Source organism: Pleurodeles waltl, chromosome 4_1 (assembly GCF_031143425.1).
Source record: "Pleurodeles waltl isolate 20211129_DDA chromosome 4_1, aPleWal1.hap1.20221129, whole genome shotgun sequence".
Lineage (NCBI taxonomy): Eukaryota > Metazoa > Chordata > Amphibia > Caudata > Salamandridae > Pleurodeles > Pleurodeles waltl.
Window position 1 is genome coordinate 998,325,134 of NC_090442.1, and position 23,326 is coordinate 998,348,459.

The following is a 23,326-nucleotide window of genomic DNA, read 5'->3' on the forward strand; positions in this document are numbered from 1 at the left end:
TCTTTTATGTATGCTGGTACATGTGAGATGGTGCTTGGTCTTTAGCTCGTTGCTTAGTCTGATTGATTTGGTCCTAGTATTTCAGGCACTTCTTTATGCCTAAAGAATGCACTGATTGCTCTGCAGGTTCATTTGGATTAGGGAAGTAGTTGGGCAAACCAATTCCTAGAACTGAAACACAATAGTTACCTTCAAGAATTAGCTGAGCCTAGGTATCAACGTCAATTAACCATTGAAGAATCAAAAATAAGGTTTCTTGACATAAGTCACTGACTCTCTTTGCCAATGCAGTATAAGTAGTAGTGCCATTTTTCAGGCGCTCAAACGGATGGTAAAAGAATTCCCTAATTGCGAATTAAGCTCCAATTTAGGGTTGCTATTAATGTTACTGGTAAGGATCCGAAATGTCCATGCATGAATTATTTGATCAATAGCTGTGACAACATCAATTTAGTACCGGGCTGCCTTCTTACTTAGGGATGGCTACTAAGTGAACTTTTATAGATTTGCTACTAAGTGAACTTTTATAGATTAGTATCCTAGTGCTGCATTGGCAAAGATAAGTGGAGAGGGAATTTAAAAAGTTGACTTAAAAAGCATATAAATCCACTTGCTAGATGAAAGAGAACATTTCTTAGAAACTGCAGATGGAGAAATCCAAAGAACTCAAATTTATTTTGGAGTTGCTCCGATTAGAAAAGGTTTGCCCTGGCCAAACCCTTTTCAAATCTTAATTTATAGTTCTTGTGCGATCTCTGAGAGGTTTACAAGGTAGGCAGACTTGGTGCATTTACAAAGACACACACTTTGGTGATGTACACCTCTTCTGTATTGCAGCACTGATTCTGCCTCCCCTTAATATGTGGCTGAATTGTTACTTCAGGCAGTTTTCAGGCAAGCTGAAAAAATTTGCTTTTTATTGATTCCACATTGGCTTGGATGGTATTTTGCCAATCTAAAGCTGTAATACTACACCTGAAGTGGTTAAATACTTTTGTCATTTTTCAGTTCTGCATGGATGGCACTGTGCTAATCCTATGCTCAAAGTCTTACCTGTGATAATGGGAAAAGTCTGTCACTTTTTAGCTCGGCCTGGACGGCATTGTATTAATCTTGTGCTTAAAGACTCTGGTATTAAAACAAACATTTGAGGTGAGCTGATTCAGAGTGTCAGTGGTGTTGCAGGATGGCCAACTGAGGCTGCTCTCTACTTAAATGTGAGAAATACCCATAAATATATATAATAATATTCAATTATGATTTGCCTGGGAATCTACCACTGGAGAGACCATGGGAGGCCTGGTATGTGTGGAGGGCAGTAATGGAGTGAGCACATCATATTTTTACATAATATTACATATGTGCAGAATGAAAGCATCTGATAAAACGTAGGTGTACCCTGATAGGCCACCTCTGACATGGGCTTATTGCTAGAGATAGTTGACATGTTGTTTTTAAGTAGTTGACCAATGTGGGTTCACAAGTAAAATGCTATGTAAAAACCTGGTATTGAAGAATGTCATACAAAAATATGAATCTGTCAGTTTAGAGTATTATCGGAGATGATAATATGGGTTTTATCACTCTATGTATTACCTATATTGTGATGGCTTGTGCCATTGTATTTATTAGGTATTGTAATAATTTTCTATTTATGATAATGCATTATTTGATTCAGTTGGCTTTATTAAACTCAATTAAAAAAGTACTGGACTTCTTCCACCTAAGTTTGTAGGTTGTGATATTTCAAAGCACTCTCGCAGCTTCAGCTATCCACTTGTGGTTGTTTGCTATGTCTATGGAGCCGAATTGCACTTGTTTAGAAGTCAATTTTAGAAAGGAATTTCCATGCATTGTCAGGTTGGCTCCAAACCATCATCTGGCATGGCTATGCTAGAATCATCGATTCTCAATTGGAGGGAGTGAGAAGCAATGGCTCAGGATGCCTTCAGTTTTTCAGTATGCATATATTCTATGAAAAGGAAGGGCTCTCCTTTGCTTTCTTTGTCCCAAAGGGATTCAGGTTTTAAGCAACGGGAACCCTGGTATTTCTTAGATTATATAAAAGGATCCGTACCCATTAGTAACACCAGTGGCATGCTTCATCAACCGGATCCTTACCCACTACACCTAATGTGAGTGGGTGGGCTCGACGTGATTTGTAAGCAGAGTTCTAATTATTGCGGGATCTAAATTAAAATTGCCTGCAGGTTACTTAACTTCCACATAGGATAATCGTTAATTATGGATACCTTTAGCAAGGTTAAAAACGATTGAGAGGCTGTTGCTAGGATATACTATGACCCAAACATCTAAGGTCGACATGTTTCGGTCTTTTCAACTGCCCAAAAGGGTCAGCAGGCTTTCTTAGGGACGAAATTCCCTCTAGATCCCTGGATTCTGAGTGATAACTTACCACTAGTAGGGTGTGACACTCTCACACATAGAAAAGCATTTATACAATTTAAAACCATCAGAAGGAAATCGTCCTATTTATATGATGCCTATACGTAGTTCATAGCTCCATAGGGCCTCCTGGATAGGCAAACTCTGTAGTCACACATTCCTCAAGAGTTCTCACCTGTTTAAATACCTAGTCATGTCCTCTGAGCCCTGCATATGCTAGAATCATCTGCATCATTATGCAGTACGTAAAGCCAGCATCCAGGGAACATCAATTTTCACTCCAACATCAGCCTCAGAGCAAACAGGCGGTAGAGCCTTTGTGATCCACCCAGGCTTCAAGACAAAATGGAAGGCAAGGAATTCAGTTAGATAAAAGTCTCTCTATAGTAAAAGTCTTGTGATTGATATTAATAGATAATGGTTTTCATGCTGAACATTCAATAGTTTGTTTTTTCTGAATTTAAGAGCAAAGCAGTGACGGGATAGAGTTTGATGCTAGTGAATAGACGTTCATTTGTATATTGTGCAGGTTTTCCAAAGACTGCCACTTATCTTGCAACATTTAAATTAATGATCGAGAAAATACTATGGAGACTGAAAAAGACAGTTACAATATTTAGTTAAATGTCTTTTTCCATTACGTTAGCTAGGAAGATAGAGACTTCTAGCCACAGATTCCTTACCTTAGAATATTCCCCAGGCGTCAGACTAGATCTGGAAATCTTTCATGAGCAGTACACCTGCGTCCTGGTAAGTGGAGTTTTTCGGCTCCCCGTGGTGGTGGCATCTGCATCAGAACTGAGGCACGTGGTGCCCATATAGGCACCACCCCAGCGCTCTGTCTTCAGTGCTTTTCTTTCTGCGCCAGTCAACACAGATCTGGAGAAGAGCTATCCCAAATTACTTTTTCAGTGACCTTTTTTCAACCTTTTCTCAAAGGTATTTGAGACATTGTCTCCTCGTGTGGCAGGACTCTCTGCGAGGAATGCTTGTTTTAAGCTTTATGGTGCCTGTTACTGGCAAGTGTTTGGGCCGGACCCACACCTCGTCTGTCTCTGGTTCTTTGAACGCGACCCCAACACCAAGACCTGCGTCGATTATCATGCCATGCACTCAAAGGCCTTGAGGGAGTGGCCTCTTAAGCTCCTTGCTGTTCGATGCCGCAACTGTCTTGATCCTGGTGGAGAGAAAGGTCCCTGGATTGGTTGCAGAGTCACTCCAAGCACACCTCATCTAACTCAGTAATTTAGGTGGGTAAATTCCACAAGTGCAAAAAGAACAAGAAGTCGAAGAGATCGTTGACTTCGCCCCATCCGTTGAAGTCATCTTACGAGCCAGGGAGTGCCAGCATTTGAGGTGTGACTCCGCAGCTGAGCCTGTGCCTTGGCTGCATCCGTGCCTCGCCAAGCTTCCAGGAGTTGTAGCAACCCAACCCAAATCCGTGAGTTTTATGAGGCTATGCACCTCATTTTTGGGTGGCTGATCCCAGCTGGAGTGCCTTCGGCTCGGGTGGTGCCCCTACTGGTCTTCAGCTGGCAGGTAAACCTCCCCTGGCACCAGTCAGGCCCCAGACCGGTGGACGGATCCAGACTGGTGCCAGTTGAGCCATCTTGATCTTCCCCAGTGCTTCCATCCAGGCGTGAGCCTGTGCCCCATTTCGATGGGCAAGCACATGAGGATGACTGAGAGGGACCACTGTACCCTGATGAATACCAGGCCCTAGATGTTACTGAGAACACCTGATGTGAGGATTTTGTGGATTCCAGTGGACTAGAATCCTCCACATCAACCTGTTGGAGCTCCAAGTGATCCAACTGGCATTGAGAGCCTTTCTGCCCTCCATCTAGGAAAGGGTAGTGCAGGTGTTACGTGACAGCACCACCCCGATGTGGCACTGAACAAACAAGACAGGGTGAGGTTGTGGACCCTTTGTCAAGAGGCCCTACGTCTCTGGACATGGCTGGAACATGGGGGCATTTTTATGGTGGTTCAACACCTGGCGGATTCTTCGAACACCAGACCAGATGAACTCAGCCAAAGATGCCTAACTGATCATAAATGGTGTCTCCACTCGAAGGTAGTGCAAGATCTCTTTCAGCAGAGGGCAGAGCCTTGGTTAGATATGTTCACCACTGCCAAGAATGCACAGTGTCAACAGTTCTGCTCACTGGAGTTTCAAAGGCAGCTCTCGCTCACATGTGCTTTCCGTCTCAAGTGGAGCTCCGGCCTCCTGTATGCCTTTTCAACCATACCACTCCTGCCTTGAGTTCTCAAAAAAATCATCCTTGTGGCTCCGTACTGGGTTCGGAGAACCTGGTATCCCGAGCTGTTGAGCATGGCCATCGGTTGTCTGGTCAGGCTGCCCTTTGGGAGGATCTTCTGTCACAACAGCAGGGGATGGGATTCTCCACCCAAACCTGTTAGTGCCCCGCCTTCATACATGGAGATTTAGCAGCAACAATTAAAATGTTTTACCTTCTACCCAAAGGCTGTGATGTTATCTTTGCAGCTTTTTGTCCCTCCAACAAGATGGTAAATGCCAGCTGTTGGAGTAGGTTTATGGTGTACAGCCACTCTGCTTGACCCTTTATCTGCACCTTTTACCAAAGTTTGTTTATCCTTAACCTGGCCTAGCAGAGCTCTGCATTGGGCACATTGAAGGGTCATTTATCTGCCATCACTGTTTTCCTCCAGCTGCCAGATCAGCCTTCTCTCTTCAAGTCCCCTATTGTAAATAGGTTCCTTAAAGGGTTGCACCACTTATTTTGTCTAGCTCCCTTCATATTCCCTCAGTGGGACCTTAATGGTTCTTAAATTTCTAATGTGTGCTCCCTTTGAGCTACGTTATACCTGCCCTCTTAGACTTCTTACCATCAAAATGGTCTTTCTGGTGACAATTACATCTGCCCGGAAGGTAAGTGAACTTTGAGGTACTGTCATCTCAGCCTCTATATGTTTTTTTCTTCCCATACAAAGTGGTCCTTCAGACCCAAGCATCCTTCTTGCTGAAGGTAGCTAGCCTGATCCATGTAGGCCTGTCCATCACTTTGCCTACCTTTTAAGCTCTGCATAATTCCTCTAAGAAAGAGGAGAGACTCCACCTACTGGACCCAAAGAGGGTGTTCCCATGCTACCTTGACCACAGAAAACCATTTCGGGTGGATGATCAACTCTTCGTGGGATATGCCGGTTCCAAAAAAAGGAAGACCATGCAGTAAGGAACCATCTCCCAATGGCGTGTACTCTGCATTAAGACCTGCTATGCATTGGTCAAGAAACAATCCCAGATGGTTTGTATTCATTCCACCATAGCAAAGGCTGTGACCACTGCGTTGGCATGCAGAGTTTCAGTCCTGGAATTTGCCATGAAGCAGGGTGGCCCTCACTGCATACGTTCAGCAAGTACTACTGTCTGGACAGTCAGATCTGTCAGGATAGGCACTTTGTCCGTTCGGTCCTGCAGGACTTTCTAGTCTAAATCAAGTTCGCAGACCCACCTTTGGAGACGTATTGTTTGGATTTTTGGAATGTGCAGCTAGAAGTCTTTCAGATGAAAAAGTTACTTACCTTTGGTAATGCCTTATCTGGTAGAGACTCTGTCTAGCCACAGATTCCTTACCGACCCACAAAACCTCTCAGTTCTGCGAACAGATTTATAGGTACAAAGCTGCTGTGTTTTCTAAGCCCTAGTTCTGCACACCAGTGGTCAGTGTTCTTTGTAGCTACGCACACCTGGTGTGGAAAGTTCTATAAAGACACTGAGGTTAGCGCTCTGGGGTGGTGCCTATATAGGTACTGTATGTGGCACTTCCAGCACTGATGACACCAATGACCCACACACGAGCCAAACAATGACACCTACTGGCGCTCAGGAAAAGTTTCCGGATCCGGTCTGATGCTTGGAAAATATCCTAGGGTAAGGAATCTGTGGCTAGCTAGAGTCTCTGCCAGATAAGGCGTTACCAAGGGTAAGTAACTTGTTCATTGTGTTAAAATCAAAGCCTTTGTCTTGCATGAGCTGCAGTTTCAAAGTATATTCATATTTTTTTTAACTAGTTTGTAGACTGCATATTATCCTATAAATTCACACACTAAAATCTTTGGAGACTCTTGATATGTCCATACCTGTGTATTGAATGGCTCATGATACTGATTTGTCCAGGAAAAGATTCCACGTTAATGTAGACTTTTTTGTGGGAAAATAGTAATTATTAATTTGAAAAATATTTTTTTTCTGTGGTTATGTTATCACTCATAAAACTGTCAGCACCTTACTAGTTACAATAAAGAAGTTTTGAACTGAAAATTAAGTCACTCATGTCTTATCTGCTCTTGAAACATAGACCCCTGGACACACATGATAATCATTTTTAACAGTTCTGATGCTTAATAAAAGCTCTTTGAAAATGGAAAGATACAGTCAAAGAACGTTGGTGGGTACTGGCTTTCTTGCGGCCAAACAAGACATTGCCAGACGTTAGAGATCCACTGAGCCACCATTCTTCACAATTTGGTCTAGAGGCATGACTTAATGTTATAAAACACAGAAAGATATTTATAAGTGGAGTGGGTGTGTGGGCAAACACCAGAAGATATGGAGCCCTTGGCTTCTCAGAAATGTAGAAGCCTGGAATAATCTGTCTGCTACGGTACAGTATTGGGCATAATGTTAGTAATGTAATTGTGACACGTTGCATTTACAAGGTGACACCTGTCTGCTGTATTGTGGTGCCACAGTTGATTGTTATAATTATTTGTTTGGGTAAAATCATTAAAACAACAAAATGATGTGTTAAAAAAAGAAAAATGGAAGACATAATCACACGGCCATTTTAATTGTATTATTTCTAAGCAGTGCATTACCATTAACTGACCTTGTTAGTTGGGGCCTGGGGCGAGGTGGCCTTATCTTTGACCACAGTTCCCGTGTGCCAGGGATGAGACCAGCTCGTCCTGCACCCGGCCCACACTCCCCAGTCAGGGATGGAGGGGGAATCGCTGAGGATGTCAGCGTGCAATCAGAGCTTCCAGTGCGGATGTTTCCTTTTTTTTTTTTTCTTTCTTTTTTTTTAACAGGAGGGGAGCCCCCTTAAGCAAGGGTCACTCCCCTAGGGGGAAATTATTTTTTGGCCATTTTTTTTAAGGCTAATCTGCCCCCAGGGGGAGGGCACAAACCATTGGACACCTGGGATGTTTTTTTGTTAGTTTCACGCAAGGGGGAGCGACCCTTTAGGCAAGGCTCGCATTCCTGGAGGGGGGGAAATTTAATTTAGGCCATTTCAGCTCCCCTTGGGGGGGGCAGAACGACCTATTTTTCCTAGGCCAATCTGCCCCAGGAGGGCCAGAAACCACTAGGCACCAGGGATTTAAAATATTTATTTTTTTACTATTTCTATTGGGCCAATCTGCCCCCGGGGGCAGAAACCACTTATGCACTAGGGATTGGTGTGTGTGTTTTGTTTGGCGGGGCAGCCACTTGGGCAAGGGTCACTGCCCTTGGGGGCGCATTACTGTTAGCCATTTTTTACTGCTCCCCTTGGGGGCAGATCGCCCTATTTTTGTAATGCCCATCTGCCCACAAGGGGGGCAGAAATCCCACCAGAGAGCAGGGAAGATTTACCCTCACCCCAAATAAATGAGGACAAAGTTGTTCTGCCCACCGTTGGGAAGATGGGGCAATTACCCCCGATCCACTCCCCGGGGGGCATGGGGGGCAGAAAGGCTACTAGATGCAAGGGAATTAAAAAAAATTGTTGGATGGTTGGGTGGTGGCTACTAACAAGTATGGGCATGGTTATCCCGCCACCCCAACTGAAGGGGTAACAGTCTTTCAGCTCCCCTCCGCACACTAAAACATCTTATCCCACGGCAAACAAGAGCACATTTGATTATTTTGGGCTTTGGTTTTACATTTGGGCCATAAGAGCTTGGCTAACTCTCAAAATCGTCCCACTTAGAATGGAGACAGCTGCACTTTTTGGACTTTGGGACGCTGACATGTAGAAAAATCTACGAGACCTAGACACATCTGAAAACTAAACATCTGGGTGAGTCCAGGGTGGTGTGCTTCACATGCACCCCGCACCATTTTCTTACCCACAATGCTCGGAAAACCTTCAACTTTGCTTGAAATCACACATTTGTCCAACATTTTTGTGTTGGAACCTTCCGGAATCTGCAGGAATCCACAAACTTCCTACCACCCAGCATGGTTGCATCTATACCGATAAAATTCTGCCCCACTTGTCAGCCTAAAACCGTTTTTTCCAAACTGCCCTTTTGGACCTGCTTTGGTTCCCCCTCATTTTCAACATGTTTTTGGCTCTTCCCTGTAACAGGCACTTGGTCCACCTACACAAGTGAGGTATTTATACCGGGAGACCGAGGGGAACATTGTGTGGTAGGAAATGTGTCCCGGTGCAGTGATCCCACACAGAAATGTGGGAAAAATTTCATTTTTTTTAGCTACTTTTGAGGTTTGCTGAGGATTCTGGGTGAGAAAACACTGGGGGATCCATGCAAGTCACACCTCCTTGGATTCCCTTGGGTGTCTAATTTTCAGAAATGTTTGGGTTTGGATGGTGTCCCTAGATGGCTGCTGAGCCCAGGACTAGAAAGGCAGGTGCCCCCCCACCCCAACACACAAAACAGGTAGTTTTGTATTTGATAATTTTGATGTGTCCACATAGTGTTTTGGGGCAGTTCAGGTCGCGGGCATTAGGCCTACTCACACAAGTGAGGAACCATTTTTATCGGGAGACCTGGGGGAATGCTGGGTAAATGGAAGTTTGTGGCTCCCCTCAGATTCCAGAACTTTGCAACACCGAAATGTGAGGAAAAAGTGTTTTTTGCCACATTTTGAGGTTTGCAGAGGATTCTGGGTAACAGAACCTGGTGAGAGCACCACAAGTTACCCCATCCTGGGTTCCCCTAGGTGTTTAGTTTTCAGAAACGTCCAGATTTGTTAGGCTTTCCTAGGTGCCTGCTGAGCTAGAGGACAAAATCCACAGCTAGGCACTTGGCACAAAACAGGTCAGTTTTCTTTGGGAAAATGTGATGTGTCCATGTTGTGTTTTGGGGCATTTCCTGTTGCAGGCACTAGGCCTACCTACACAAGTGACATACCGTTTTTATCAGGAGACTTGGGGGAATGCTGGGTGTAAGGAAATGTGTGGTTCCTCCCAGATTCCAGCACTTTCTATCACCTGAATGTGAGGAGAAAGTGTTGTTGCCACATTTTGAGGTTTGCAAAGGATTCTGGGTAACATAACCTGGTGAGAGCCCCACATGTCACCCCATCCTGGATTCCACTAGGCGTCTACTTTTAGAAAATGCACAGGTTTGGTAGGTTTCCCTAGGTGCCGGCTAAGCTAGAGGCCAAAATCCACAGCTAGGCACTTCCCAAAAAACATGTCATTTTTCAATGTAAAAATGCATGTGTCCATGTTGCGTTTCCTCCCGCGGGCACTAGGCCTACCCACACCAGTGAGGTACCATTTTTATCGGGAGACTTGGGGGAACGCTGGGTGGAAGGAAATGTGTGGTTCCTCTCAGATTCCAGAACTTTCTATCACTGAAATGTGAGGAGAAAGTATTTTTGCCAAATTTTGAGGTTTGCAAAGGATTCTGGGTAACAGAACCTGGTGAGAGCCCCACATGTCACCCTATCCTGGATTCCACTAGGTGTCTAGTTTCCAAAAATGCACGGGTTTGGTAGGTTTCCCTAAGAGCTGGCTGAGATAGAGGCCACAATCCACAGCTAGGCACTTTCCAAAAAACATGTCAGATTTCACTGTATAAATGTGATCTGTCCGTGTTCTGTTTCCTGTCGCGGGTACTAGGCGTACCGACACAAGTGAGGTACAGTTTTTATCAGGAGACTTGGGGGAACACAGAATAGCAGAACAATTGTTATTGCCCGTTGTCTTTCTCTACGTTTTTTCCTTCCAAATGTAAGACAGTGTGTAAAAAACACATCTATTTGAGAAATGCCCTGTAATTCACATGCCAGTACGGGGACCCCAGAATTCAGAGATGTGCAAATAACCACTGCTTCTCAACACCTTATCTTGTGCCCATTTTGAAATACAAAGGTTTCCTTGATACCTATTTTTCACTCTTTATATTTCACCAAATGATTTGCGGTCTACCCGGTATACAATGAAAATCCATTGTAAGGTGCAGCTCATTTATTGGCTGTGGGTACCAAGGGTTCTTGATGAACCTACAAGCCCGATATATCCCCGCAACCAGAAGAGTCCAGCAGACGTAACAGTATATTGCTTTTGAAACTCTGACATCGCAGGAAAAAGTTACAGAGTGAAAAGTGGAGAACAATTGCAGTTTTTTTTACCTCAATTTCAATGTTTTCTTTATTTCAGCTGTTATTTTCTGTAGGAAAACTTTGTAAGACCTACACAAATGACCCCTTGCTGAATTTAGAATTTTGTTTACTTTTCAGAAATGTTTAGCTGTCCGGGATCCAGCATTGGTTTCGCACCAATTTCTGTCACTAACTTGAAATAAAAATGGGGTATGTCCCAGTAGAATGCCAAAATTGTGTTTAAAAATGTGGCTTTCTGATTCAGGTCTGCCTGTCCCTGAAAACTGGGAAGATGGTGATTTTAGCACTGCAAACCCTTTGTTGATGCCATTATCAGGGAAAAAAATCACAAGCCTTCTTCTGCAGCCCCCTTTATCCCATTTCTTGAAAAAAAACAAAAAAAAGAGAAATTTTTGCTGTATTTTGGCTAAATTCCACATCTCCTCCAGGGAAACCCACAAACTCTGGTTACCTCTAGAATCCCTAGGATGTTGGAAAAAAAGGACGCAAATTTGGCGTGGGTCGCTTACGTGGACAAAAAGTTATGAGGGCATAAGTGTGAACTGCCTGAAATAGCCAAAAAAAGGCTTGGCACCTGAAGGGGGAAAGGCCTGGCAGTGAAGGGATTAAAGAGAGTTTAAAACGCATTCTAAATCTCATAAGGTGAAATAATTTGGGGAAGTAGGTTTCTTTCCAATATAATCCATTTATAAACCTGACAAAATAACCAATCTTTATCTCAAGGTGGGCATTCATGGAACTTGACATGTGAAGCTTGGCAATGTCTTTGCAAAACTTTCTCTCTCCTTCACTCTGTCTTGAATGTAATTTAAAATATCTACTTGTAATTCCTACAGAGAATTGAAAAGTATCTTTCTCTATGGAGACACAAAGCTGTGATCACAGTTCTTGGAACCAAAGAATCTCTTATTGTTGCCTTGTAGGCTGTGAGGCCGGTCACTATCCAGGAACCCTTGGCATCATCTCATTAAAGAGAACGTGGGTTACCTTAAGAGAATGTATCTCTATTAGAAAGCCTGGAAAGAAGAGATATTTGGAAAGTGCCTGCTTCCTGCAAAGTGATTTTTTTATAAAGCCCTGTTTATCGCCATCCTGTAATTATGGGAGAGTGAGCATCTCATGGTGACCATATGGAGCTTCTTTAAGATATTTTTAACCACTGGAAAGCAGTGTAGAGGCTGTGTGGGGAAGAGAACGAGGTTAGCAGTACCTGAAGCAGATTTGACTTAACATTTGTCTCCCAGCGGGGCATGGAAACATGTATCCCAGCGTGGCAATAGAACATTACTGTTCATTTGTGATTTCCGGCTGTAGGACTGGAAGTATTCACAATGAAGAGCCACTTTCTGTGGCAGTCTGCCTAAACCTAGACATGCTGTCCCCAACAGACCAAAACCTCAGCATAAGTAGTGTTTGCAGTACGGAGCTGTCGCCACATGAAGAGCAGTAGTGCAGCAGATGTTAACTTGTACAAGGGTTTCATTCACAAACCTGGTGGTTGTGCGCATCCATTGACGGATAAGAAAGAGCCGTTGCACTACTGACTATTTTGTGGTGTACATCTTTGTGTGGTTTTGTGTTGTCCGGTTATGTCCCTGTCGCATGTGGTACATTAGGGTGTTCAAGGTGTTAACCCGATACATTGAAAAAGCTTTTGATAGAAAAATAATTCTCAATTCTCTGCCATTGAACTGCAGTGCAACCTGTTCAAATCCTACTCGGTAATGCATTTTAGTGGATGTTCCAGTATATTGTTTGTTTGAATATTTATCCAGTCAATGTCTGTGTGGGTTCCTGCTGAAGCACACATATTCCCTCAAACAAGGTCTCCTGTGATCTAGCTTCTATTGTGATTATTTGACTTGGAGGTGTATACCTATTCAAAAAAGTTTCTATATGGCTCTTCCCTACTGCAGTTAATGACGATGGAGAATATGACATTGTTTATGTTTGCCTTTTTATAGCTATCAACGCAAGGAGATGCTAGCCAGGTCATTGGACCACTTACTGATGGACAAAGACGGAATGTTGCAGTAGTAAATTCACTTTACAGGTTGCACCAGTCAGTCCTAAAGGTGAGTGTTTACTGATAGCATGTCTCATCCATGATATGGTGAATGGTGGGTACCTTTTCTGCTCAAAACATTGATCAAATACTAATTGCTGAAATGAACCATATAGAGAGTCCTGGCTCTTAATGTTAACTGTATTGCATTGAAAACGTCCATACTGAGTTTTAGGCCATCAAATAGATTTTCATGTAACAAGAAAAACATACATGTAGTGGAATGTGACACATCTAGTACATTCTCAAGTGGTATTTCCCCTTCAAAATAAATATTAGCTTTACAGAATTCCCCAAAGTTACTTGACTAGTGCGATCTTAAACTATCCTTTCAGTGTTATTAGGTGGCACTGCCAGCATGATGACTCTTTGAGCTGAAAGTTTACCACTGACAAATGCTGTCATCTGAAAGTCATGTCATTGAATCCTGGCCAGGCATATAGCCTTCTACATTTTCGTTCTACTGAGGGTAGCAAATTGAGCACTACACATTAGGTTATAGTAATGCGTTTTATTTACACCACTTAGTATTGGTGGAAGTGTGGTATGAACACTATACACAAATCTTATTATCATTGTTGTTATTGTTATTGTTATTATTATTATTTAAATATGAGGAGGTGGGGGTGGCCAAGATGGCCGCCCAGTAGGAATGTCTCACTGGAGCGCCGCCGCTGGACCATGCAGGGAACCGGACCGGATGCCCAAACATGCCAGTGGAGGGTGTGGTGGTGCCACCCGTGTCCCCTGGAGGCTCCTGAGTCCAGCTGGGGGAGACGGGCACTACGTTGGGTCCCATGGAGCCCAGATGAGCTAAGAGGCGCGGCTGAGGCGGCTGGAAAATGGCAGCCGCGCTGTGATCGCAGCTTGATTGCCGTGTGGAAGCGACGGATACGACGAGTTGGAGTGCTGGCCCCCCAACAAAAATATTTAAGAACAGCAAAACTGTGAGCACGGATGCCCTTGGGTCGCTGAAGAAGTGGTGCGAAGAAAGGGCTGGGCTGACAGACCCTGGTGAGATGATCGGGGACCGGGCCTCGGCAGAGCAGACCATCGTGGAGACGTGCAAGAGGAGGCCCGCACTGGGCACATGCGTGAGGCGCTGGGCGGCCCGACACACCGGATAGGCCCCGTTGAGCTGTAGGCCCGGGCTGGGCACGGCAGGAGGAGGACAGACACCCACAGCTCAGAGGCCCTGAAGAATAGCGTGAGTAAAGTGAACAGACAAGAGCAGGTGAGGAGCCCCGGTTGGGGTCTGGGTGGAGGCTGAGAAGGGCCGCAGGCCCACTCCCTACAGGAAGATGAGGACTCTCCAGAAGAGGGGCCCTGGGTAGGACGGAGCGAGAACCAGTTGGAAGGGGCCTCTGTAAACTGGAAAAATTCAGTTACACAGGGCCGCACATCAGAGAGAGGGTGACGCCCAAGTGGCCGCCGGCCCATCTGGAGTCTCTGGAGCAGGTGAACAAGCCGGGAGAGCAATAGAAAGATGGCCGGCCCAAAGTGGCCTCAGAAAGATAGGGGTAACAGAGCAGAGACACAGCTGGGCCGGGGCCACCGGAGGGTGATGGAGCACCCTTGACGAGAGCATTCATGGAGCAACTCTTTAGGTCCCTATGCGAAGACTTCGCAACACTGAAGCAAGAAATAGCGGCTGACATTAAAGACCTTAAAAGAGAGATGATCGACCTGGCACAACGCGCGAGACGAAGAAATGGACTGTCACAGGAGAGAACTCCTCACCTTACAAGACAAGAACCAAGACTTGCAATACCAAATAGAGGATCTAGAGAACAGATCACATCGCTCTAACATTTGAATAAAAGGAGTACCTGCGCAGGCAGTGATTGAGATCCTGGAGGATTTTGTGGTGTCTCTCTTTCACCACGTGGCACCGGCCTTGAAGGAGCAGAACATTGTGCTTGACAGAACGCATAGGGCTGGCAGGCCTGCTTGCACGCCGGGCCAGGCTCAGGACATACTAACCTGTCTGCATCACTAACAACAGAGGGAGGTCATACTGGTAGCGGTCCACGACACAACATCTATTGAGTTAGAGGGCCATCGGAGTGGCCTATATTAGGATCTCTCGATTATAACATTGCAGCAACATAGATTGCTCTGGCCTGTGACTGACCTCCTCAGGGAGAAAGGTATCAGACACAAATGGGGCCACCCCTTCAGGCTACACTTCACATGGCAAAACGAACTCCGTAGCATTCGCACATTGGAGGAAGCACAGAGACTGGACAGGATGCCGCCCAACCTTGAGGATCGAGCCCAGAAAGAAACATCACAGGCGCAGCTGTCGGGCACGAACAAGGGATGCCCGAAAACGACCAACCGGAGACGCAAAACCCACAAACCCTCAACGGCAGAGAGCCAAAAGGAGAGGGCGGCGCTGCTCAGAAGTCTACGCATCCAGGATAGCATATTGGATGTGGATTCAGACCATTGAGCTGAACTGAGCGGTTATGTGAGATCTCCTCCGGCCCCTAAGTTGATGCCTCCCGGATGGCCTCAGAGGGTGTCCGTAGGACATTACAGGTATGGACATAATAGGCTGGGATAACCATTGTGCTGAACTGAGCGGTTATGTGAGATCTCCTCCGGCCCCTAAGTTGATGGCTCCTGGGTGGCCTCAGAGGGTGTCTGTACGACGTTACAGGTATGGACATAATAGGCTGGGATAACCGGTTGGCGGAGCTCCACCTTATCGGAGCAGTGGTTGACTTCTCGATGGACTGATGAACAGGCAGGGACCCCAGGCTTTGCTGATGACTGTTCCAAGGCAGGGAGAATGCTGTTAATAGTTTATCCCAAGTTGAATGTTCATTTCATCTTACCTCCCTACACTATCCCAGAGGGGGGGGGGCAACCTCTTACCTTATTACTCCCGAACATGGGTATGAGGACGCTCACACACTGCACCCACTGGACGACGTACAGCATAGAGACACCCATCACCTCCCCGATGATCACCATACTTAGTCTTAATGTGAGAGTCCTTAATGCCGCAGTGAAGAAGCAAGCTCTATTGCTACAGCTTAGAGACTTGAAGTGCGACATATGTCTACTACAGGAGACACACTTACTCCGCCAGGACTGGAAAAAGACGAGGACATGCTGGTTCGACTGTCAGTTTCATTCATCGGGTCCTGGATGGCAGGCGGGGGTGGCGACCTTGCTGGCCACAAACTTCCCAGGGAAGGTGATTCGGGTGCAGGCTTAGATCCCTGGGAGGCTCCTTTCGCTACAAATTGACATGCAGGAGCATAACCTGACGATAGCTAATGTTTCTGGGCCAAATGAACACCAAGAATGCTTCCTAAAAGATGCATTGGGTAGGGTGCTGGTGACACCCGACAAAGTTATTGTTGTGGGTGGGGATTTTAACATAGCACCTGATCCGCACCTAGACAGGTCCGCCCAGAGATATGGTCAGACTGGTGCCTTTTCACAGGGCTTTCAGGACTGTCTTGGGAGGGCGGGACTGACGGACATTTGGCGCCGACACCACCCAACAGACAGAACATACTGTTTCTTCTCAGCTGCTCATCATACATATGCCGGTATAGACCTCTTCCTCACCTCACCACATATTACCACCTTGTCCACTATCTCTGCCATTGGAGTGGCCTCAATCTCAGACCATTCCCCGCTCACGCTTTTCCTCACTCTACCTGCCTACAAACCAAGAAGACGTCAATAGCGCCTTAACATAAGACTTTTAGCATATAAGGACACGCTGGCAGAGATTAGAGAAAGTATCAGCCACTTTCTAACTGTGAACGATACTCCTACAACCAACATTGCGACCCTCTGGGAAACCCTTAAAGCAGTCGTTAGAGGTCAGTTTATAGCGATAGCAGCGAGACAGAATGCCGTACGTCGTAATAAGAGCCAGCAGTTAGAGGACGACATACGGGCTTTAGAGGTGACACATAGACAGACTGGGTCCCTGGCCGTGAGAAGACAGCTCACCACACAGCGAAAGCAGCTACGGGCCTTGGTTGAGGATAAGGCGGAATACGCCCTTCTCCGCACCAAATAAAAGTTCTACGCTGGGGGAACAGAGCGGGTCGTCTTCTGGCTCATAGACTCCGCACGCAGGCTCCAGAGCGTCAGGTTGCAGAGCTAAGGTTGTCCAACGGTACCCTAACATGTCAGGAAGAGCCGATCCGTCAACAGTTCGAATGGTTTTATTCCGACGTATACTCCGCGGAGGGGATCCACTTAAGGGTGTGGAGGACTATTTGGACTCTGTGCCTGTGGCTCAACTCCTACTAGTGGATAGTGCCACTTTGGAGAACGATATTACACCCACAGAAGTCCTTGCGAGCATACACCGGCTGCAGCCCGGTAAGGCCCTGTGCACGCATGGATTTGGGGCGGAATTTTTACATCTTTTGGCACTCAGCTAGCCAGGCTCTATAATGTGCTGGGCTCATCTCTTCCCCTTCCGCCTACGATGCAACTGGATATAGTGACAGTCATTCCTAAACCAGGGAAGGACCCGCAGCGTTGCTCATCCTACCGCCCCATCACATTATTAAATGTGGACGCGAAGATCTTCACGGGTATTCTAGCACATAGGTTGAACCCGTACATGCAGCACCTGAAAGACCCGGGCCAAACTGGGTTCATACCTGAACGATCCTGTGACGATAATACTAAGAGACATGCCACTTGCTGGATAAGGTCCATTGTTCTAAAACCCCAGCTCTTCTTCTCTCCATTGACGCGTAGAAGGCACTTGACCAAATGCACTGGCAGTATCTCCATGCAGTCTTAAGGAAAATTGGGCTCAGCCCCAGGTTCCGAGAGTGGATTTGATGCAATTATGACAGGCCTAGAGCAATGGTCGCTGTGAATGGGGGACTGTCTCGGCAGTTCCCCATACTACGGGGCACTCGACAGGGGTGCCCCATCTCACTGCTGTTATTTGCTGTATATATAGAGCCCTTTGCTGAGCACATCCGCAACATCCAGATATTTCTGGAGTGCCCATGGGCGGTAGATTGCATAAATTGGCTCTCTACGCAAATGATATGCTCCTTCACTTGACCCAGCCCCAGACTTCTCTCCCCAGTGTCCTGGCTGAATTGACGGCCTTTAGCAGAGTATCAGGTTTTAACACTAACCTTACTAAATCGTCCATACTGAATTTTACCACCCCAGAGGCTGAGAGGATGTCTTTGGAGGCCACTCTCCCCTTCTCGTGGGCCGCACAAGGGATCAAATACCTGGGATTTCGAATCCTCCCCACGATAGCGGCCACAATAGACAGTAACTACAACCAGATACCCGACACTACACGCTCAGACTTAGCAAAATGGAAGTCACATGGCCTCTCCTGGCTGGGGCGTCTAGCTGCAGTCAGGATGACACCCTTACCTTACATACTCTACCTCATGCAGACCCTGCCACTGCAGACGCTCCCCTAACGTCCTAGACAAAATACAAACACTCATCTAGGAATACATTTGGGGCAGACAGAGGGCCAGAATGTCAAGAGGCCAAGCATACCTTCCTCAGGCTGGAGGTGTGTTGGGAGTCCCACATTTATTGAGCTACTACCACGTGGCACAGTTGCGCTACATGGTTTAATGGAACTGACCCTTAACTGAAAAATACTGGTGTTTTATTGACCAGGCGGTGGCGGGAGTCCACATCTGGAAAGTACCATGGTTGCCTAGGAAACACCGTCCACCAGGGGTGTGTGACTCACCGATTCTGAGGGCCACGATGAATGCATGGGACAAAGTATAGGTGCTGAAAGTGCTCTCCACACCGGTATCCCCACAGGCACCGATCATTGGCAACCCAGATCCCCCCGCACTTGATGAATCTGCCTTCTTATTCTGGCAGGAAACGAATTGCAAGAGGATAGGCGACCTCTTTGACGAGTACGGAGTCGTGGACTTCCACAGCCTCCAAGCTGGTTACGGTCTCCCGACCTCTACCTACTGGCAATTCATGGCTGTCCATCACTGGGTGACCTCGCCCGCGATACGCCCACATGCTGGTCGACCCCTTACGAGATTTGAGCAATGGTTACTGACCAAAGATACGGACAAACGGCTCTTGTCCGACATCTATACTCTACTGATCACATCACCTACACTCTTTATAACACCAGTGAGACGCAGATGGGAGAGGGAACGAGAGCGTACCTTTACAGATCGGAAATGGCGCGATATCCTTCACCGGGCATGGGTCACAGCACAAGCCATGAACACCAAAGAAATGTTTCTGAAAATAGCCCATTACATGTACTATACACCTGCATGGGTGGCCCAGTGGAGGGTGCACAGCGATAGCGAATGCTGGCGTCATTGCAGACAGGAAGGTACACTTATTCACATATTATGGCACTGCCCAAAGATCATCTCCTTCTGGCAGTCCATCCTCCAAGCAATTGAGGACATATATAACACAACCATACCACGCTTCCCAAGCTACGTACTACTGGGCCTCCCCAACCCTCAAACATATCTGCTCCGCACACCTAAGGGTAGAGCTATTACCCTGGCTCTGGGGGCTGCTAAACAGACTACTGCTTTCACGTTGGTGTACCGCAACCATACCCATCCACACGGACTGGCTGCATAGTCTATGGACTCTTATGGGTATGGAAAAACTGGCAGCGGCAGGGACTGGCTCACTGCCCCTCTTTCATAAAACATAGGGACCATGTATCCAATACTTGTCGGACGAATTTAGGGAACTAACCTGCCCTTCCTACCGGCGCATCCTTAGACTGACAATTCCTCCCCAGACCTCCCTTTAAATAGGCTGACTGTTGAGACTCTAGGGCTTTTCCGCTCACAATGTACGTTTTGAGTCTGCATACTGACTGGGGTAACTATTGCATTGTAGGTGCAGCATCCGCCCTTTCTACCCCCCCCCCCCCCCACCTCCCCTCTCCTTTATGTTATCTGTCTCCCCACCGGCCATGGTTGTAGGTGGGAGAAACTGTAATTCTTGCCTTTACAAAAAATTAATAAAAGAGATCTTAAACCATAAATATGAGGAGATCTAGTTGGCCACAAGTGGGATTATTGCATCTGTTGAGCTGTAATATCATTTATGTGTGCTGTTGATGTAAACGCCTCCCCACAAAAACTGTAAAAGTACATAGCACCAAAATCAACTATTCAGGCAAAGGTTTAAGGAAAGGCATGTATGGTACCATAAGATGTTTCATGTGCAGGTGGATATATCGTCTCAAACGAAGTATTTACTGTGAACAGTTGTTGTTGGGTGCACTATAATAGAGGAACCCTAAGACCTTGTCACAGTTTTATGTTTCTTGGAGGAGCTCTTTGTAACAACGCAGCAGCTTTCCAGGATAGATTTACAGCAAATAAAGTTACTGGATCAACAAATCATACATTTAAATTACCAGTCACCTAAAGATACAAAATAGCAGCACTTGGAGTAGCAAAACAATTTACTCTCCATCAGATAATAAGTAGAAAATGCACACAACCAAATCCCTCTGTTAAAAAAAAAAAAGTGATAACAAATTCTATGTAAAGTCGTATATATCTTAGGGTAGACCCCTAAAACAAAATATGCAAAAATGAGGACCTTTGTTTCAGTCCAAAAAAATAACGAACTGACAGGGTAGTCTTCTAAGCAAAGTTGACTGCAGCTCTCAATGAGCCTTCATCAGTGACCTTTTTGGGAGGTTGGCACCAGAACAAAACCTTGCCCAGGAGTGCCTAACACAGACCTCTTCACTCCTTCTCCACATCTTGCATGGACAAGAGTTGGTAACAGAGTATTGGATTCAGCTCCAAGCTTTTAAGCTCCTCTACTCGGGGTACACTGCTGGTACTAATTATTAGTGTTCTTGAGACTTCATCACTGATCCTTATTGACTGTCCTCTCTCCGGGTGGGGGATTAAGATCCGACCTCTCTGATACATCACATTATAAGTAGCAGGATCTTTGCCTGCTCTTCTTGGTAGACTGTGGCCATGCCTTCTCATATCAAACATGTTCTTGGATCTCTTGAGTGTGAAGCTGAAGACCAGGGACACTTTTCTGGCAACTCCACTTTACCTCTAAGTGCACTGTACTGCAGCTTCTGAAGTTTGCTTTTCCTCCGCTAGCACTAGAGTTACTGCTTTTCCTGACGGGGAATACTGTCTCTCTTTTGGTCCTGCTGTTATAAGCCTAGCTACTCCTGTGGCTTGTTTGTAGATGCCCATGCAGGACTGTAAGTAGTAAGCAAATATTCAGTGGACCCATACCCCAGTTCTCCATCCTGCAAAAAAGGTGCATTTACGGTACCTGAAACAAAGTACAGACCCAACACCAGTACATGTAACCAAAGACACCTAACACTAAGGAGACAAATACTACTCATACAGTCTAGTCTGGGTCCTCAACACTCTATCTATAGGGACACTCACAGAGAAGGAGGGCTTCTAGGCACTTGCAGCAGTCCCCCTCTAGAATCAGTCCTCATCATCAAGCAGGTTGAAGAAGCCACATTTGTGTCTTGAGCCTCCTGATAACATATATTAGTCATCCGAGGACAGTTCCATCTTTGTTTTTGAGATTCTCTCAGCTGTTATGTGATGAAAGTTTTCATGAGGGGCAATGCTTTCTTCTCACATATGGACCAAGATAACATGTTCAGCATTCTAATGCAGACATATATATCAGTGTGGTGTTCTTTCTCGCCCTCTCAGAAAGTGTAATGCTGATGCCATAATGACAGATTGTTGGCCACGGTTGTGGCACAAGTTCAACTGGAATCTCTCCTTGTTTTCATGCTGTGACAAGGAGGAATATTAGTTCATGTTTAACTGTTGCTGATGTGGAAGGCCTGGTTTATACTGCCTATAGGACCATGAACAACGGTCTTTCTGTGCGTTTATGGGCGTGAATGAAGTCGTCGAACCTCAAGCTAAGGACACAGGGGAAAGTCATCCACCCTCAGTTCATCTGAGAGAACATAACACTCCACTGACTGGACCTTCAGCAGAACAAGATAGACGTTTTATGTTAAGGGCAGGACCTGCCATTTATTCCATTGAACATTTTCCAAGGTCGCTGGCGTGACTTAAGGGTGTTTTTGAAGGGAAAGGGACACAAATGGCACATTCTCCAACTCCCTAGGGTTAATTTCACAGACTTAGAGGTTGGTGGTGGTGAGGATTGGTGATTTAGAGAGAGGGAGAAAGTATTATTTAATAGTAGTGAATGGGTAAAAAGAGAGGGGGCAGGAAAAGTATGGACAGGGCTGAGGGGAACATTTTTGCTAGGGCTGCTTTTGGTGTGCAGTGCAGCCGTGGTTATGGTGAAATAATTGAATGTCATCCAGGCTAAGTAGAGGTGGTCACAGACAGGATGAGATCCTTTGCACGATATGGTTCACCAATTTGGTACTATGCTGGCATGAAGTGGCAGCATTTGCAGAATATTTTATGTACAGTGGAGTCTTAACACACTGCAGTAATTCAGTTTAGATGAGCGTTTAGAAAACGTGTTTCTTGTTCCTACTCCAAGATCGTTTCTGTCCTCTCCTTGACATGGCCTGCAAAGACCACCGCAAATATATTGCCATACCATCAACAATCCACAGTGAAGATCTTTGTTTTGCCCTTTCCCTGCACTTTATCATGGAGCAAAACGTTCACTTTAGGGCCATTTGTATGAACGTTTCAACATTAAAAGGCAATACAATAATACTTATTTGGCATTTACAGTGTGCCACCTGTCATGAAGTGAAAAGTTTACCGCAAGCATGGACGTCATTTAGGGGTCGCCTTTGCATCCTCTGGCCTAACAGATGGCAAAGTCAGTGCCAGGAACACAGGGGCAGCTCATCCTTATGGACATTTGTTTTCTGTCAGTTTTGTATTACACTAGTAGTGAATGGTATTATATCATTGACTGTTAGTAAAAAATGGAGTACAGTTAGATTGTATATGACCCCCGTGGCAGCTGAGATAAGTGAAAAATATTTTTAAGTGTATGTTGTGTGCATGCTTGCGAATAGGTAGGTGTGTGTTTTTATTTGAGAGACTGTGTGTATATGTATGAATTTATGTCTAAGTGTGTGAGTGAAAGTAAAAGTCAAGTGGCTAGCTACTCCTGGAATTTTGGTGAATTGACGTCCATGACCTCAAGGTCTTTAGTATGAACCTTGCGTTCATGTAAGTAAACGGCAAAATTAACAGAGTGATTATTTCTTCAATCCTACATTTGTTTGAGTTTGTCAGTTCCTAAATCTCAAATAATAGTATCTCCAATTCAGAAACATTTTTCTGTTGCCTTCGGACAGTCTGTGATGGCATTCCACCTTAGTAAAGTATCCTCAGAACCCTCAAGCAAGATCGCGATCGAAACGCTGCATGCAAATACAACAGCTTACTACCTGTAAACACTATTGAAAATTAGCACTCTTCGATGTAAATTTGTCAAGTGTATTAAAAGAAACACCTACACACCCATCAGGATACTCAAGTAGGCAACAACTGCCACCACTGACG

General features: G+C 45.6%; 1 protein-coding gene across 1 annotated transcript in view; it reads left to right on the forward strand.

Moving 5' to 3' along the window:
• Positions 1 to 23,326, forward strand: part of COG5 (component of oligomeric golgi complex 5) — a 1,306,288-nt gene that overhangs the window by 922,302 nt on the left and 360,660 nt on the right. Inside the window, exon 16 of the mRNA XM_069229832.1 lies at positions 12,715 to 12,825. Within this exon, the coding sequence (XP_069085933.1) occupies positions 12,715 to 12,825 (111 nt within the window). The remainder of the gene's footprint in view (positions 1 to 12,714; positions 12,826 to 23,326) is intronic.